This window comes from Sinocyclocheilus rhinocerous, unplaced genomic scaffold (assembly GCF_001515625.1).
Source record: "Sinocyclocheilus rhinocerous isolate Xijiao unplaced genomic scaffold, SAMN03320098_v1.1 scaffold852, whole genome shotgun sequence".
Lineage (NCBI taxonomy): Eukaryota > Metazoa > Chordata > Actinopteri > Cypriniformes > Cyprinidae > Sinocyclocheilus > Sinocyclocheilus rhinocerous.
The window spans coordinates 622,084-640,373 of record NW_015626422.1 but is presented as its reverse complement, the minus strand read 5'-3'; the positions used below and the strand labels follow the sequence as shown (position 1 = coordinate 640,373).

Genomic DNA, 18,290 nt, shown 5'->3' with positions numbered 1-18,290 from the left:
GTGTGTGTGTGTGTGTGTGTGTGTGTGTGTGTGTTTGAGTGTGTGAGAGTGTGTGTGTGTGTTAGAGTGTGTGGGTGTGTTTGTGTTTGTGTGCGTGTGTGATGTGTGTGCATGTATTTGTGTTAGAGTGTGTGTGTGTGTGTGTGTGTGTGTGAATGAATGAATGAGAATGCAGCAATGAAGCTAAGCAGACTTGAGCTCTGCTAACACCTACAGAGCTGATACTGCAAAACACACACTGATGCTCATGCACACACACGCACACACACACTCTCTAACATACACTCACACACTCATGTGCATTAGTTGCAGCAGCTGTTGTGTCTCATTGATGTCTCAGGGAGTGTTTCTGTGAGCAGCAGGAGAGTGTTGCTGTGTCATTCGTCATTACGGCTCTTCACAGATCCTGCAGTGTAGGAACTAGAGATGAGCGCCACCTGTTGACCACTGACATACATCAACCATTACTCACTGATCTGTATCAGCATATCTGTCTTATTCTATCATGTCAGCGGCAGCTCTGTCATCCGTGAGAGTATTTAGTTTTTATAATTTGAATTTTGCAAGCTTAATTTAACTGCAATGCAGAAACTGATGTTCTTCCTCAGTATTTTTGTTTTGTTTTCCAGTACAAATATATAAAAAATTCTTAAATCAAGATGCATTTACTTCAGATGCAAAATGACATGAGAAGTCTTGTTTTCTAAGAAATTGATCAAACGAAGTGAGTTTATGGATTCAGAAAAATCTACTTGTTTTCCCTTTGAATTCAATTGATTTTTCTGAACCCATTGGCAGATATTTGTTGTTGTTTTAAGCATAAACTAACTTCATTTTGTCATCTCACCTCTCATGTCATTGTGCATCTTGATTCAAAAATATTTAGACAAAATACTACGAACATCACTTTTTGCAGTGTATTACGTGACATTAACTAAATGTGAGCCTGGAGCACAAAAGCAGTGTTAAGTCGCTGGGGTATATTTGTAGCAATAGCCAACAATACATTGTATGGGTCAAAATTATAGATTTTTCTTTTATGCCAAAAATTAGACAAGGATTCCATCACTATGAGCTCTAGTTATGATTTACTGATGTGTAATTGAGCGTTCCTGTCTTACGTTGTTGTCAGGTTTCATCCCGGTCTGTAGTCTGGGCGTGTGTCAGGTGGGCCGTATGAACTTTGGGAAGAACGTGAGCACGCTGAAGTACTTCACCATCTGCGGGCTGCAGGAGGGCTACGAACCCTTCGCCGTCAACATGAACCGCGATCTGACCATGTGGATCAGCAAACGGCTGCCTCAGTTCATCCCCGTCCCGCTCAACCACGAGCACATCGAGGTCAGAGGTCACGCCACACGTGTGCTTTGGGTCGAGCGGCGCCGTACCGAGCGTTCACAGCATTCTCTGTGTGTTGCAGGTCACACGGATCGACGGGACGGTGGAGAGCCCGCCATGCCTAAAGGTCACCCAGAGGTCGTTCGGCTCACAGAACAGTAGCACAGACATCATGTTCTATCGTCTCAGCATGCCCATCGAGTGCTCGGAGGCGTTTCTGCGCTCAGCCAGCGGCAGCTTCTTCTCTCCCAAGAGAGATCTGGAGGACTTCGAGACGGTGTCGGACTTCGAGGTCCTGATGAAGACGCCACACAGTCATGTGAGCTCGAACGGACCCGACAGAGAGCGAGACGAGTTCAACAACCACAAGGATCATAATCAGGAGAAACCCTCCAAAATCAAGCAGAGGTCATTATACAGACACACACACATGACATTATTGATCTGAAAGAGAAAAATGAAATTTAGAGACGACCGTTAATGCTGCTGTTGCATCCTTAGTTTTGGATTGAATTGTGTTCGGACACATAACAGAAAGAAAGACGTGTTTGAGTCTGATTTTGGTGTGAATGATGATGATGATAGGTTTGATAAAGTGCTTTTGTCTGTAATTTACACGTGTTTGTGTTCAGGTTCATGTTGAAAAGAACAAAGCCTGAAATGACCAGCAGTAACTCCAGCGCTCGTCTGTCAGAGGAGGTTTTGGCTGATGAGAGAGACGACTGTGAGAATCTCATACAGACATCAGCGGTGAGAGACAGAGCTCAAGTCATCAGAACGGCACGCTCTTCAGCTTTGAGCCGAGTGTTAAATGTCGTGTTCTGTCTCTGTGTGTCAGTATTATTACTCGGTGAGGATCTTCCCCGGCCAGGAGCCATCCAGCGTGTGGGTCGGCTGGGTGACCTCAGACTTTCATCAGCACGACCCGGCCTTTGAGCTCAGCACGGTCCGAATGGTCACCGTTACCCTGGGAGACGAGAAGGGCAAAGTTCATGAGAGGTCAGTGACGCTGACGCTGCAGGAGCACAGTGTGAATCTGTCTGCAGATGCAGTTACAGATATCTAATGTATGGAATGGTTGTACAGTAGCAGTCTGCATCTGTTTCGCAGCATCAAGCGCAGTAACTGCTACATGGTTTGGGGCGGCGAGTGCAGCAATCCCAGTCAGGGCCGCAGTAATAACGGGCTGGAGATCGGGTGTTTGGTTGATACAGCCAACGGCCTCCTCACCTTCACCTCCAACGGCAAAGAGCTCAGCACCTTCTACCAGGTACTGTTCATTCCTCCGAGCAGCCTGTGATGCAGGGACTGGTTAACTAGGACTAACTAGCAGCGTAACTGTGTCTGCAGGTGGAGCCCAGTACTAAACTTTTCCCTGCAGTGTTTGCGCAAGCAACCAGTCCAAACGTCTTTCAGTTCGAACTGGGACGCATCAAGGTGAGCTTATGCTTACACACACACACACACACACTCTCTCACTCACACACTCTTGTTTTTGTGAATTGTGGGGACATTCCATAGGTGTAATGGTTTTTATACTGTACAAACTGTATGTGCTATTGCCCTACACCAACCCTACCCCTAAACCTACCCCTTACAGGAAACTGTGCATTTTTAGATTTTCAAAAAAACTCATTCTGAATGATTTATAAGCGTTTTTGAAATATGGGGACACTCAAAATGTCCTCAAAAATCACCTTCTCGTTGTAATACCTATGTCATACCCATGTCATTATACAAATTTGTGTCCGCATAAATCGCAAAAACACGCACACACACACACTAACATTCACTCACACACGCACACACACACACACACACACACACACTCACACACACACAAAATATAGCTAGCGAGTGTCTGTACACAATGTGGACATTCTACAAAATTCTACAGATTCACGTGAAATGTAGCTATTTATTTGTAACCACTAAATGTGCTAAGAAACCACTAGAAATGTGTTTTTATCATAGGTTTTTAATTATTAATCGTATTAGTTTAAGCAATTGTTAGATGAGTGAGAGTTCAGTAGATAGTTTAAATATGGCTTTAGTCTGAATTATTCCATTCATTTATTTCAAAGGTGGCTCGGTCAGTTTAATTTAACCATTATGTTGTTGTTTCTAATTGATTTTATGTCCAGCTGATGGGTTATTTACTCACCATAGCCTGTTCTTCCATGCACTTGGCGAATATGATGATGTTGAGTTTGAATGAGATGTTGTGTGTCGCTCCTGTCAGGTCTCTGGATATCCTGGAGCTGACGGAGCAGAGAGAGCTGTTGAAGTTTCACTACCACACGCTGTGCTTGTATTCGGCCATCTGTGCTCTGGGGAACAACCGTGTGGCTCACGCGCTCTGCAGTCATGTAGACGAGGCGCAGCTCCTCTACGCCATCCAGAACAAATACATGCCGGGCCTGCTGCGCACCGGATACTACGACCTGCTGATCGACATCCACCTGAGCAGCTACGCCACCGCGCGCCTCATGATGAACTCCGAGTACATCGTGCCCATGACGCCCGAGACCAAGAGCATCACGCTCTTCCCCGACGAGAAGAAGAAGCACGGGCTGCCGGGGATCGGCCTGAGCACCTCTCTGCAGCCGCGCATGCGCTTCTCGTCGCCCAGCTTCGTGGGCGCCGTCGGCGGTCACCACAGTAACGGCGCGGTCGCCGGGGGCGACTGTTTCCAGTTCAGCCCCGAGTTCCCGCTGGAGGCGCTGAAGAGCCGCACGATGGAGATGCTGACGGAGGCGGTGCGGGAGGGAAGCTTGCACGTGCGCGACCCCGTGGGCGGCAGCACCGAGTTCCTGTTCGTCCCGCTCATTAAACTCTTCTACACGCTCCTGATCATGGGCATCTTCCACAACGGAGACCTGAAGACCATCCTGCAGCTGATCGAGCCCAGCGTCTTCTCGCAGGACTCCGGGGTGGAGAGCGGAGGCGGGGCGCCGGAGGCGGAGGATGACTGTGGGCGGGGCCAACTGGAGGGGGGCGGGGCCGAGGAGCACGGCCTGAGAGGAAAGATGCCCAAAGAAGGACTTCTGCAGATGAAGCTTCCTGAACCCGTCAAACTGCAGGTGAGTGAAGAGGATCTGAAAAACATTTTAGCCACCCTTTATTTCAGTAGTAACTTTGCAACTACATGTCAACTAACTCTCATTAGAACATTAGTAGATTGTTAGGTCTGTAGAATAAGTCATTTGCATTCTTGCAAAGTTGCTTACAGTCAGTACACTGCAAAAAATGCCAATGGGGTAAGCAAAATTTCAAACAGAAAACAAGATTATTTTGCTTACCCCATTGGCAGATTATTTTGCTTGTTTCAGGCAAAAACTCACTTAATTTTGACATGTTTTTTTCTGAAAACAAGACAATAATTGTCTAGAAAATCCTTCTTGATTTAAGAATTTTTAGATATTTCGGCTGGAAACAAGACAAAAAATCTAAGTAAGAAAAGCATTTTTTGCAGTGATGTCCATCAAAATAAAGTGTTAGCAGATATTAAGCAGACAGTCTACTAATAATCTAATGACTGCTAGCTGACAGGTAGATGCAAATGTGGACGATCACAATGAAGTTTTGATATTTCTAAATAATGCCCTATTTTTGATTGACTCACTCTCTATTAAACCCTAAATGAATGCCAAACCAGTGTATTTTATAGTTTAATTTATAATTCTATTTATGTTATAGTTTAATTTATATATTCATTTATTTGTTTTTGTGTGCTTATATAAGTGCATGTACATAAATCAGTGTGTTTGTTACACATTTTCATTATTTAAAATAAATGGTAACGGAAATAAAATAAAATATAAAAATTTTAACTTATTTGATTTCAACTAGTTCCCAAGGCAATATTTCTCATTTTCATTTAGTTTAACTTGATGTACGAAAATAACTAAATTTAAAACTGAAATAAAAATGTATACAATCTATATAGACATATTTAAAAATAACAAAAACGGCAAAAATACACAACAAAACTACTAATACTTAAAAAAAAGAGAAAAAAGAAAATATGAAAACAAAATCTCAATGATACTAAACTTACACTAGTGTGTGTACATGCGTATATGCACTATTTTTCAGTTAACTTATGAAAATGAATGGTCAGCATGAATGTAATCCAAGGGATTTGGCGAGTGTCGAGGGATTGTTGAATTTGATTTGTACTGAAAAACAGTAAAAAGCCTCCAGTGGTTGAGTGAAGTGATGTGTGTGTGTTCAGATGTGTCACCTGCTGCAGTACCTGTGCGACTGTCAGGTGCGTCACCGCATCGAGGCTGTGGTCGCCTTCTCCGACGACTTTGTGGCGAATCTTCAGGAGAACCAGCGTTTCCGCTATAATGAAGTGATGCAGGCGCTGAACATGTCTGCCGCTCTGACGGCACGCAAAACCAAAGAGTTCCGCTCTCCTCCGCAGGAACAGGTCTTTACACGCGTTTCACACCTTTTCCATGATATTTACTCTTTTTCTGTTTCTCTTTATCTGTCTGTAAATCTTAATAAATAACTTGAGTTTGAAATGATATTGATCAAATAAATCCTAGATTAAATATTTGTCCCTACATTATTTCCTCTGATCATTTTTCACTCAAAAAAGGTTATGGTATGGTTATGGTCATCTAAGTTCAATGCGCTGTGAATGATGATTCACTCGCGCGCGCGTGTGTGTGTGTGTGTGTGTGTGTGTGTGTGTTTCCTCAGATCAACATGCTGCTGAATTTTAAGGATGAGAAGCAGGACTGTCCGTGTCCAGAGGACATCCGTGAACAGCTGCTGGACTTCCATGAAGATCTGATGACACACTGTGGTATCAGTGATCGAGTCTAAACATCCTTAACCAGATTAATGATCATTAAAATTGTATCTTGACATTCATTTTTATCACCCCATTGCCAAACTGTTTGCTTTTCATGCTTCAAGTATTTCAAGTAATTTTCGAGTAATTCATGATCTGTGTTGTTATTGATTAGTGATTGATGTGTGAATTACTCCCAGTGGATCTCATGTTAGTAGGGATGTAACGATTAACCGTGAGCCGGTCGAAAATCAATTCAAATATGTGACGATTCAAATCGGTTGAGATGCCAAACAAATCGCGATACAATTGGAGTAGGAGTTTAAATGAATGTATCTCTGAGGGGAACTGACTGTCTTTAGAAATGTTTACATGGTATTTTCTTTTCATCTTGCCTCTGACCAATGCATATTAAAGTAGTGTTCATAAGTGCAGCTCTGCTTTGTTTATAGAAAAGTTCAGCAGATATTTTCTTTTCATCTCGTCTCTGTATAATCCATACTACAGTGCGGTCCATAAGTGCTGCTCTGCTTTGTTTACAGCGGTAACCAAGGAAACACTGTATCATTGCTGTCCATAAGTGCTGCTCTGCTTTGTTTACAGCAGTAACCAAGGAAACACTGTATCATTGCTGTAGATAAGCGCCACCTGCTGGCAGAGAGTAAATCTGCGTCTCATTCAGCTCGTCTGCTGTTTCCTTCAGATATGTTTTATGTAGTATAGTTTCCCAAAACTAAAGTCAGACCATTCTGTTTTTGCTTTAGATTAAAAATGACTCATGTTGCATGTATGCTGCATCTTTGTTTGGATCATGATTAAAATCCAGTGGTTGCCTCTAATTTTAAATGGAAACAGCACAAACAAAGCCTTAGTTTGTTCATATTAAGAGATTTCTTTTTTTGTGTAACTTGCTTGATTTGGGGTTTGTTTTAAAATTTAAATTTAGTTTTGTTATATTTCAATTTCACAAAGAAACGTGCAGCAATAGCCTAATAAAACGACACCTTTTCATTTACTGTATAATGTCTTCAGTCTCATTTTGTTAAAAAAAATCGTGATAAATCGAATCGTGAAATCAAAATCATGAATTGAATCGAATCGTGAGTTGAGTGAATCGTTACATCCCTACATGGAAGTCTTCTGATGCTCTGTGTTTTAGATGCTGATGATGAAGTCTGTGTTTCTGCATGTCTGTCCTGCAGGCATTGAGACAGATGATGATAAATCAGGAGATGGAGATGATTTCACCATCAGGGGTCGTCTGATGTTTCTGGTGGAGAAGGTGACCTACCTGAAGAAGAAAATGACTGAAATACCAAAGAAGAAGAAATCAAAGAAACCCAGTGAGTGAAGCTCTCCTCTCCTTCATGAGGACCGTATTCTGCGGTTCCTAGCCGTGCTGATCTCTGCTTCTGTCTGAAGGCACCTTGCAGCAGCTGATCTCGGAGACGATGGTGCGCTGGGCTCAGGAGTCGGTCATCGAGGATCCCGAGCTGGTGCGGGCCATGTTCGTGTTGCTCCACCGGCAGTACGACGGCATCGGCGGCCAGGTGCGAGCGCTGCCCAAGACCTACACCATCAACGCCGTCTCGGTGGAGGACACCATCAACCTGCTGGCGTCTCTGGGTCAGATCCGCTCTCTGCTCAGCGTCAGGATGGGCCGCGAGGAGGAGAAGCTCATGATTCATGGGCTCAGGTGACCCACAATCTCCTGCACCTGTCTGAAATATAGCAGATGCATTTAAATGGGCCATATGTGACCCTGGAGCACAAAACCAGTCTTAAGTGTCAATTTTTCGAAATTGAGATTTATGCATCATCTGAAAGCTGAATAAATAATCTTTCCATTGATGTATGGTTTGTTAGGATCAGACAATATTTGGCTGAGATACAACTATTTGGAAATCTGGAATCTGAGGGTGCAAAAAAATCTAAATATTGAGAAAATCATCTTTAAAGTTGTCCAAATGAAGTTCTTAGCAATGCATATTACTAATCAAAAATTAAGTTTTGATATATTTACGGTAGGAAATTTACAAAATATCTTCATGGAACATGATCTTTACTTAATATCCTAATGATTTTTGGCATAAAAGAAAAATCAATAATTTTGACCCATACAATGTATTGTTGGCTATTGCTACAAATATACCTCAGCGACTTAACACTGCTTTTGTGCTGCAGGGTCACATATAACAAATAATAAATAATTAAAAACATATTATTTAAACAATTATAGATGTGTGGATATATACAGTACTAATAATAATAATTAAAAATATATTTAATAATTTAAACAATTGTATATATTATTATTAAATACTATTAAATAATTTAAAAATAGAATTATATGTAGAAAATATATAAAATTAAAAAAATAATAATAATAATAATTTTAAAGCATTCTCAGTTTAAAGCAGTGGAGGGTTTTTGCGTCTTGGCTTTGGCTCAGTGTTTAGTGTGTGAGATTCCAGTCTGACCTCTGACCTGTCTGTGTCCCGTCTGCAGTGACATCATGAATAACAAGGTGTTCTACCAGCATCCGAACCTGATGAGAGCGCTCGGCATGCACGAGACCGTCATGGAGGTGATGGTGAACGTCCTGGGTGCAGGAGAGTCCAAGGTGCAGACGCTCGTTATCATCTCTGTTTTATTTTGATCTCTTTGCAGTTTCTCAGTTTTTACAGATATGTTGACTGCACTGTCACTGAACGAGTGTCCTTTGGTCTTCAGGAAATCACGTTTCCTAAGATGGTGGCCAACTGCTGTCGGTTCCTGTGCTACTTCTGTCGGATCAGCCGTCAGAATCAGAAGGCCATGTTTGATCATCTGAGCTACCTGCTGGAGAACAGCAGCGTGGGCCTCGGTAAGACGTCTGGAGATCTTGAGAGCGAGGTGTTAGCGAGACGCCCGTGTGTGTTAACCGTGTGTGTTTGTTCTCTGTAGCGTCTCCGTCTATGCGAGGTTCCACTCCTCTGGATGTGGCCGCCGCGTCTGTGATGGATAATGATGAACTGGCTCTGGCGCGTGTGTGTGTGTGTGTGTGTGTGTGTGTGTGTGTCAGGTGGTCCAGTATCTGGCGGGCTGTGGTCTCCAGAGCTGCGTGATGCTGATGTCCAGAGGATATCCTGACATCGGCTGGAACCCGGTGGAGGGTGAACGGTACCTGGACTTCCTCCGGTTCGCGGTCTTCTGTAATGGTTGGTGTTCTGATGAATGTACTTCTGGAGATGATCATGATGTAGTGTGTTATTGTGGGTGAACGGTATTGTTTTGGGGTCTCTCAGGTGAGAGTGTGGAGGAGAATGCTAACGTGGTGGTGCGTCTCCTGATTCGCCGGCCCGAGTGTTTTGGCCCCGCCCTGCGCGGAGAAGGCGGGAACGGGCTGCTGGCGGCGATGGAGGACGCCATAAAGATCTCAGAAGATCCCAGTAGAGACGGACCGTCTCCCACCACAGAGGAGAGCCGGACACTGTACGCAATAAACACACACAGAACATCATGAGCCTCATGTCAGTGTCCTGTTTAACATCCATGGATTCTTTCTATTGCACAATTATAGTGGAAAACTCTTCTTTAGATCATTAAAACACTAAGAAATAAATGGTTATTTTAAGAACTGATCACTGAAAGGATCTTTAGGGAACCAGAAATGGTTCTTCTATTGCATCGCTACAAAAGCCACCCTCGGTAACCTTTATTTTCGAGAGTGTGGCGTTTGATCAGCATCTCTCCGTCTCACACACACGATTCTCTCCTTCATTTATCTTCTGTGCTCCTGTTCTGTCATTGTCCGCTGGTCCAGAAACATCCTAATAAAATGGGTCGCGCTCTAAATGCAGGATTTGCTGCATTCTGAGGATCAACACCTTCATTCACATCTACAGTGTTTTAAAGGGATAGCATGTTTACATGCACATCTGATCTGAATCTTTGAAGGAGAGAAGTGTTCAAGTCCTAATTAAATCAGCAATAAAACGGCTAATATGCTGTATAGCCAACCTCATGTGAATGTCATGGATGACAGCGTCTGAATGTCTCATGACATTTACTGTGATGAATTACATTCAGAAAGATTATAATGTGTAGTTCGTTATCAGATCATCTGATGATAATCAAACCACTGCTGATGATGATCTGTGTGTCTCTCATAGTAATGACATCATGGAGGAAGAGGAAGACGACACCATTCACATGGGAAACGCCATCATGACCTTCTACGCCGCTCTGATCGATCTGTTGGGCCGCTGCGCTCCAGAGATGCACGTGAGTGTGGGAATGTTTTCCCTGTAAATCGTCTTCACCGTCACATACACATAAGGCTTTATGTCGATCACCTTCCCCTCGTGATGTGATCTGTTCTCCTCCGTCAGCTGATCCACGCGGGGAAGGGAGAGGCCATCCGTATCCGAGCCATCCTGCGCTCGCTCATTCCCATTGAGGATCTGGTGGGAGTGATCAGCATCCCGTTCCTGATGCCCACGCTGGCCAAAGGTCTGATCGCAGGAAGAGAAACATCTGGGTTCATCTTCAGCTCTGTGTGCTGCACCTGTGTTTTGTTGTCGACATTATGTGAAAAAATTAACAATAAATGACACGCAGTAATGCACTTGACAAAACAGGATCACCAGCTTTGTGTTCTATCAATTTTATTGGTGCATTTTTCACTATACACATCAAAGCAGCTTTACAGAAGATGTGTGATGTTAATGTTTCTAATATCTTATATATATTTATAAAGCGGATAGTTCCGGTCCTTGATTCTGATTGGCTGAGCCGCGTTCTAAGCTGTTGTAAATTTCTCTACAAAGTAACATACACCTTTGTTTACGTTTGTGTGTTGCTCGGCAACCACTTTGTTGCAACCACAACTGTTTCTGAGGAGCTACATTGTTTGGTGGTGATTGGCTGAGCCACATTCGAAGCTGTTGTAAATTTCTCTACAAAGTAACATACACCTTTGTTTACGTTTGTGTGTTGCTCGGCAACCACTTTGTTGCAACCACAACTGTTTCTGAGGAGCTACATTGTTTGGTGGAAGAATACTGTTTTTATTAATATCATTACTGTAACAAAGTTCGTAAGGGGGAAGAAGGAAGTGACTGAGGTCTCTCCAGGCTAATTACTGCAATCAGACACAGGTGATTACACTTTATTTGCTCTGTTTTATTTTGTGAAACCGCATTACGTATATGGAATAACCGTTTTATAAAAGCAATAAGCCCCATGAAGCCGTGGTTTACATGAATTTTCTCCGCTTCGTGCCTAACAACGCCCCTTAGCTGTTATAAATTCACTGTAAACCACGACTTCTTGGGGCTTATTGCTTTAATATATCGTGCCTTAAAGTCACATTGATCAGATTAGAGCTGGACAATAATGGAGTTAAATTTTGTGATGATTTAAACAATCAAGTTGAGATGTGCTATTAAAGCAATAAGCCCCGTGAAACCGTGGTTTACTTCAGAAACAGTTGTGGTTGCAACAAAGTGGTTGCCGAGCAACACACAAACATAAACAAAGGTGTGTTACTTTGTAGAGTCATTTACAACAGCTTCGAACGTGGCTCAGCCAATCAGAATCAAGGACCGGAACTATCCGCTTTATAAATAGTATATATATCACTTTTTATTTTTGTGTGTTCAGACGGTTCTGTGATCGAGCCGGACATGTCAGCGGGATTCTGTCCTGATCACAAAGCGGCCATGGTTCTGTTCCTGGACCGCGTTTACGGCATCGAGGACCAGAACTTCCTCCTGCACCTGCTGGAAGTGGGCTTTCTTCCTGACCTCAGAGCCGCCGCCTCATTGGACACGGTAAGTCACGTGACACCTCAGTGAGTGTGTGTTATCATGCCGATCTTTGACCTCTCTTCTCGTCCCGTGTGACCTCTGACCTCCAGGTGGCTCTGAGCGCGACAGACATGGCGCTGGCTCTGAACCGGTACCTGTGCACGGCGGTCCTGCCGCTGCTCACTAAATGCGCTCCTCTGTTCGCCGGGACGGAGCCGTTCGCGTCTCTCATCGACTCTCTGCTGCACACCGTCTACAGGCTGTCGAAAGGCTGCTGTCTCACCAAAGCGCAGAGAGACGCCATCGAGGAGTGTCTGCTGGCTGTGTGCGGGTGAGGACTAGTTACAAACTAGTCAAAACGTTGGTGGTTCTTGGTCAGATTAAGTTCTTAGTGCGACTAGTATATAGCAACTCTTGTGTGGTTATGTAACTGAAATCAAGTAAAAACTGGGATTAAGCAGCTCTTTTGCATAAGAAACCTCACAAATAACAAATCAGTTCAAAATCTATTTAAATCAGCGGTCCAACACTATATTTGATATATTACTGTAATTATGACAAAGCTGCTTGTTTTCAAACTGCTGTAACAGAAACTGAGGATATTTATTTATTTAATATTTATGTTAAATTAATTAACCCAGGTTTTGTGATTCCAGAAGATCCAAGATTTCTGATTCCGTATGTTCTTTAATAAAAACAGTAGATACTGAAGGGAAAAAAGATATGACTACAGTTTACATCTTGATTGTATGTGTATTTTTAGTATTTAAATTTAGAGTAGAGTTTTTAGTATAGTATTTTGTATGCTATTTTAATATATTAATAATACTTTATTACTGCAAGGCGAGATACTTCAGGCAAGACCAACTTTTTATGTACTAATCAATTTTGGTTTGTTTTGCTTCTATAACACGTGTTCTAGCGGAAAGAAAACATCCAAAATACACATTTAAGTGTTTATTTTATTGCACGTTATCTATTTGCGTCTGTAGATTTCAATTCCAGTCTATATCTTTAAAGAGTTTTTCTTTTACATACACCAGACTTTGCAGTTTTATTCCTCTCTATATTCTGAAGGCTTGTTCATATTTCATTCACACTGATTTATACAACATTTTATTCCTAGAAACATGGTAAAAAAGTATTTGTTTTCTGTCTGTTGACAGTATTTTCTGATTTATGGAGAGAAAACCTTTAACTCTAATATGTGACTCTGGAGCACAAAAGCAGTGTTAAGTCGCTGGGGTATATTTGTAGCAATAGCCAACAATACATTGTATGGGTCAAAATTATAAATTTTTCTTTTATGACAAAAATCATTAGGATATTAAGTAAAGATCATGTTCCATGAAGATATTTTGTAAATGTCCTACCGTAAATATATCAAAACTTAATTTTTGATCAGTAATATGCATTGCTAAGAACTTCATTTGAACAACTTTAAAGATGATTTTCTCAATATTTAGATTTTTTTGCACCCACAGATTCCAGATTTTCAAATAGTTGCATCTCGGCCAAATATTGTTGAACCGGTATACCGTCCAGCACTACTCTCTATTCTCATTCAAAAACAGCATTGAGGAATGTTTGAGGTCTATCTGGACCTCACAGGAAATTATGACAAGTCCTCCAAGCATTCCTTCAGCTCTTATGACACAGGGAGGGAACGGCGATCATTTCTGCATGACACATTCATGCTATCTGACGCCAGCGATAGAGCAAGAGCCCACGCGAAATAAGAAAACCTGTTTTGTCAAAGCAATAACTCTCTCTTAAGCACTGAATGGGGAGCACAACAAAAGGAGGGATTTTTGTTTCTCTCTAACAAAAGAAAAGGAAGGATATCTTTGAAAGCGATTCATTACGAAATGTTGTAACGGTGTTGTTTGGTAAATCCATCAGCTACTATGTTAGGGTCTCTTTACACACCGCAGCAGGACATAAAAAGCACACTAGTGTAATCATTACATTATCATCTTCTTTGTACTGTGCATGTCACAGTGATTCATTGAGCTTGCTCACTGCTGTGAATGTGGGTTAGAGATGTGCAGAGGCTTGTAAACACCTCCCTGATGCTGAATCTACGCCACCGCTGGTCAATCTTCAGCACCAGAGCAAAAGAAATCATACTGTACCTGAGTTTACCTTCTGTATTGAATGTAAAGCAATGAAAAGACTGTATAGTACTGTGTCCAACCAGTGCAGCCTGATTCTGAAGCAAATTATTCTTATGAACGGTTCTTTTTAGTGAATCAAACACATTCAGTCCAAACAGTGCGGCCTGATTCACAAACAAATCTTATGAATAATTATTTTTAAGTGAATCAAAAATATACAGCGCAACCAGTGTCGTCTGATTCACACGTTTGACTCTCATGAACAGTTCTTTTTAGTGAATCAAAAGCATACAGTACAACCAGTGTAGCTTAAGTCAATAACAAATGACTCCTATTCTATGAATAGTTATTTTTAAGAAATCAAACACACTGCGCAACCAGTGTAACCTAATTCACACACATTTGACTCTTGTGAATGGTTCGTTTTAGTGAATCAAAAACATACAGTGCAACCAGTTGAGCATGATTCACAAACAAATTACTCTAAAAAACAGTTCTGTTTCGCTGGGGTATATTTGTAGCAATAGTCAACAATACATTGTATGGGTCAAAATTATCGATTTTTCTTTTATGCCAAAAATACTTAGGATATTAAGTAAAGATCATGTTCCATGAAGATATTTTGTACATTTCCTACCGTAAATATATCAAAACTTCATTTTTGATTAGTAATATGCATTGCTAAGAACTTCATTTGAACAACTTTAAAGATGATTTTCTCAATATTTAGATTTTTTTGCACCCTCAGATTCCAGATTTCCAAATAGTTGTATCTCAGCCAAATATTGTCCTATCCTAACAAACCATACATCAATGGAAAGCTTATTTATTCAGCTTTCAGCTGATGCATACATCTCAATTTCACAAAATTGACCCTTATGACTGGTTTTGTGCTCCAGGGTCACATATATCAACAAAATCAAGAATTTTCAACCTGGCTTCATCCAAACTTCAGATTTATGCTCTGGAAATGTACGTTTCATTAGAAAATGCCCCATTTGCATATTCAAACACAACATTTCAGAAAACTTGTCATATAAATTTTAATGTCTTAATGTTCTGTGATGAATCAGCTTTGGTGAGACGTACCGTGTTCGTGTGGCCCGTGTGCGTTTGCTGTCGACGGTCTCACGCATGTTTCCTGTGACTGTATGTGTTGTGTGTGTGTTTTGCAGTAAACTGCGTCCCTCGATGATGCAGCATCTGCTGAGGCGTCTGGTGTTTGACGTTCCTTTGCTAAACGAACACACTAAGATGCCTCTGAAGGTGAGACGAGTCTGATCTCTCATTCACCTCATTAATCATGTGCTGTAGTAACTGAGCTCTGGTGGGGGGCGTGTCCTCCCGCAGCTCCTGACCAATCACTACGAGCGCTGCTGGAAGTACTACTGTCTCTCCGGAGGATGGGGAAGCTTCGGCGCCGCGTCAGACGAGGAGCTGCATCTGTCCAGAAAGCTCTTCTGGGGGATCTTTGACGCTCTGGCCAGAAAGGTACAGCGGAGCCTGAGCTGATGCGTCACTTGATTGTCTACTGTATCTGAGATGTGTGTATTTTTGCAGAAATATGAGGTGGAGTTGTTCAAGCTGGCGCTGCCGTGTCTGAGCGCGGTGGGCGGAGCTTTACCTCCCGATTACATGGAGTCAAACTACATGGCCATGATGGAGAAACCGTCGTCTATGGACGCCGAGGGAAACTTCAACCCGCAGCCCGCCGACACCAGCAGGTCAGACCCAAGCGCTCCTCCTCTGAAGCCTTTCCTCTAAACATGAGCATTTCAAGTTTTTCCAGATGTGTGTAGTGTGATTGTGTTTGTGTTTCTGCAGTGTTGTTGTTCCTGAGAAACTCGATCATTTCATCAATAAATATGCAGAATACTCCCATGAGAAATGGTCCATGGAGAAGGTCAGAGCTGCTTTCATTTCATTATTAAAGTGACTGAATTTTATTAATATTATTTATATTTTTGGCTGTATTTTGTTCTACTGATGTTGGGAGTAAATTACCAGATAAACACTGGTAAAAGTCCTCTTTTCAGTAGTGTGACTGTAGCTCAGTGGTTTTTAAAACTGCGTAACTTTTATTTTAGTGCAACTTTCTATGAAGTAGTGGTGTAGTAAATCAAAGCACATCATTTTTGTGCCTTAATGTCGATTGAATGAGCTGAATCAATGATCTAGAATGCACTGAGTTTGATTCATTCATTCAGACTCAACTGAGTCAGTGCAGACTGATTCAAAAAATGATTCATAAGTTCATTTTGAGCCATCACACAATAGAACGTTTCTAGAAGTTTGTCTTATTTAAATGGTAACACTTTACATTCAGATTTCATTAGTTGACATTAGTTACACTAGTGAACATGAACGAACAATGAGCAATTTTACAGCATTTTATTTAATTTTAATTTCAATGTTTATTAACCCCAAAAGGGGTGACGTATCCTGGGGGATACAAACATTAAAATCAAAAATAATAGTCAAGTTTAAAAAAAAAAAATCACAAATTTGTATTATTTGTGTTCTAATAAGGTGTAAAATAGCAATAAATAAATTTTCCAATGACTTTTAATATGCTTGCCCTTTTTAGGGTTAATATACACTTAAAATCAAATGTAGTCAAGTCACCATTATTTCTATAGCGCTTTATATAATACTGATTGTGTCAAAGCAGCTTCACAGTGTTAATGTGTCAATAATGCAAGAAGACAATAACAGAGTCATTTTTCCAGCTAAAGTCAGTTCTGTTAATATTAGTTAATGCACTTTGACCTGATGTGAACAAACAATGAACAGTTGTATTTTTATTAACTAACATTAAGAAAGATTAATAAAGGCTGTAAAGAATATATTGCTCGTTGTTAGTTCATGCATTAACTAATATTAATGAATGGGACCTTATTGAAAAGTGCTGCCATTTAATTTAATTAAAGAAAATTTAGTTTATCATTGTCTATTTCAGTTATTGCTTCTGTTTTATTAACAGTGTTAAATGCAAATCTTTTCTCAAATTTAATGCAGTTACTCTGATTAAAATGTTGTCAAGTGTTTTTGTGCCAATGTTGTTGAAAATTACATATATGCTATCTTTTTGTGACTAAGTGCTTTATCAAACAAGTAGCCTGACTGTAGGTTAAATTGAGTATTTTTTTTATTTAGTGGTAAGTTGCATCCTGAGCATGTGTTCTTGTGTGAATTGAGTTCATTGATGTGTGTGTCTGCAGTTTGCCGTCGGCTGGGTTTATGGAGAGCAGATGTGTGAATCATCTAAAGTTCATCCGCTGCTCAAGCCTTACAAATGTCTGTCTGAGAAGGTACCTTTCAGTGATTACACTCAGAATGATGAGTAAACCACAGCGTGCCAGTAGGTTTCCCAGCATGCCTCTGTGTTTCAGGATAAGGAGGTGTACCGCTGGCCAATCAGAGAGAGTCTGAAGACGATGCTGTCGTGGGGCTGGAGCATCGAGCGGATGAGAGAGAGCGACGCGTCCACATTACACAACCGCACGCGCCGGATCTCTCTGTCCAGTCAGGTCAGAAACAGCCGTATTTACAGTATGAGTGAGTGATCATCTGCATAAAAGAAAGAGAGAGTCATGTGAGGTGCAGTGTGCGTGACCTTTGACCTCTCGTGTCTCCTGCAGCGCTCCATAGAGGGCGCTCACGGTTTCAGCCCGCGGCCCGTCGACATGAGCAACGTGACGCTGTCCAGAGACCTGCATGTGAGTGAAGCGCTTCACACATCCACTCTAACACTTCCGGTTTTACTGTTTGAAACACGTTGCTGTGTTTGTGGGCTTCAGACGATGGCGGAGCTGCTGGCCGAGAACTATCACAACATTTGGGCTCAGAAGAAAAAACTGGAGCTGGAATCCAAAGGTCTGTTCACAAACATGTTACATACTGTAAAAACAGTACAGTAGTGTGATAGTAGGTCCTTCTGATCATATAAACCTGAGTGTAGCCATTAGATGGCGCTACAGGGCTGCATATTACCTCAGTGTGTGTCTGGTGCTGCTTTCTAACGTGTGTGTGTGTGTGTGTGTCAGGAGGAGGCAGTCATCCATTACTGGTTCCTTACGACACTTTAACTGCCAAAGAGAAATCGAAAGACCGAGAGAAAGCACAAGACATCCTCAAGTTCTTTCAGATCAACGGATACAGCGTCTCAAGGTGACCATGTGTGTGTGTGAGTGTGTGTGAGTGTGTGAGTGTGTGTGTGTTTTTGTGTGTGTG

At 41.7% G+C, this 18,290-nt stretch overlaps 1 protein-coding gene across 1 annotated transcript in view; it reads left to right on the top strand.

The window, feature by feature from the left end:
• Positions 1–18,290, top strand: part of ryr2a (ryanodine receptor 2a (cardiac)) — a 114,337-nt gene that overhangs the window by 54,277 nt on the left and 41,770 nt on the right. Inside the window, exons 29-57 of the mRNA XM_016521655.1 lie at positions 1,133–1,341; positions 1,421–1,746; positions 1,971–2,088; positions 2,177–2,337; positions 2,449–2,608; positions 2,689–2,785; positions 3,508–4,421; positions 5,576–5,776; positions 6,055–6,160; positions 7,351–7,491; positions 7,571–7,844; positions 8,657–8,771; positions 8,882–9,014; positions 9,095–9,177; positions 9,213–9,348; positions 9,436–9,622; positions 10,303–10,414; positions 10,522–10,642; positions 11,795–11,964; positions 12,051–12,271; positions 15,233–15,323; positions 15,408–15,548; positions 15,618–15,781; positions 15,882–15,960; positions 17,279–17,368; positions 17,450–17,587; positions 17,699–17,776; positions 17,858–17,933; positions 18,104–18,227. Coding sequence (XP_016377141.1) covers positions 1,133–1,341; positions 1,421–1,746; positions 1,971–2,088; positions 2,177–2,337; positions 2,449–2,608; positions 2,689–2,785; positions 3,508–4,421; positions 5,576–5,776; positions 6,055–6,160; positions 7,351–7,491; positions 7,571–7,844; positions 8,657–8,771; positions 8,882–9,014; positions 9,095–9,177; positions 9,213–9,348; positions 9,436–9,622; positions 10,303–10,414; positions 10,522–10,642; positions 11,795–11,964; positions 12,051–12,271; positions 15,233–15,323; positions 15,408–15,548; positions 15,618–15,781; positions 15,882–15,960; positions 17,279–17,368; positions 17,450–17,587; positions 17,699–17,776; positions 17,858–17,933; positions 18,104–18,227 — 4,966 coding nt within the window. The remainder of the gene's footprint in view (positions 1–1,132; positions 1,342–1,420; positions 1,747–1,970; positions 2,089–2,176; positions 2,338–2,448; positions 2,609–2,688; positions 2,786–3,507; positions 4,422–5,575; positions 5,777–6,054; positions 6,161–7,350; positions 7,492–7,570; positions 7,845–8,656; positions 8,772–8,881; positions 9,015–9,094; positions 9,178–9,212; positions 9,349–9,435; positions 9,623–10,302; positions 10,415–10,521; positions 10,643–11,794; positions 11,965–12,050; positions 12,272–15,232; positions 15,324–15,407; positions 15,549–15,617; positions 15,782–15,881; positions 15,961–17,278; positions 17,369–17,449; positions 17,588–17,698; positions 17,777–17,857; positions 17,934–18,103; positions 18,228–18,290) is intronic.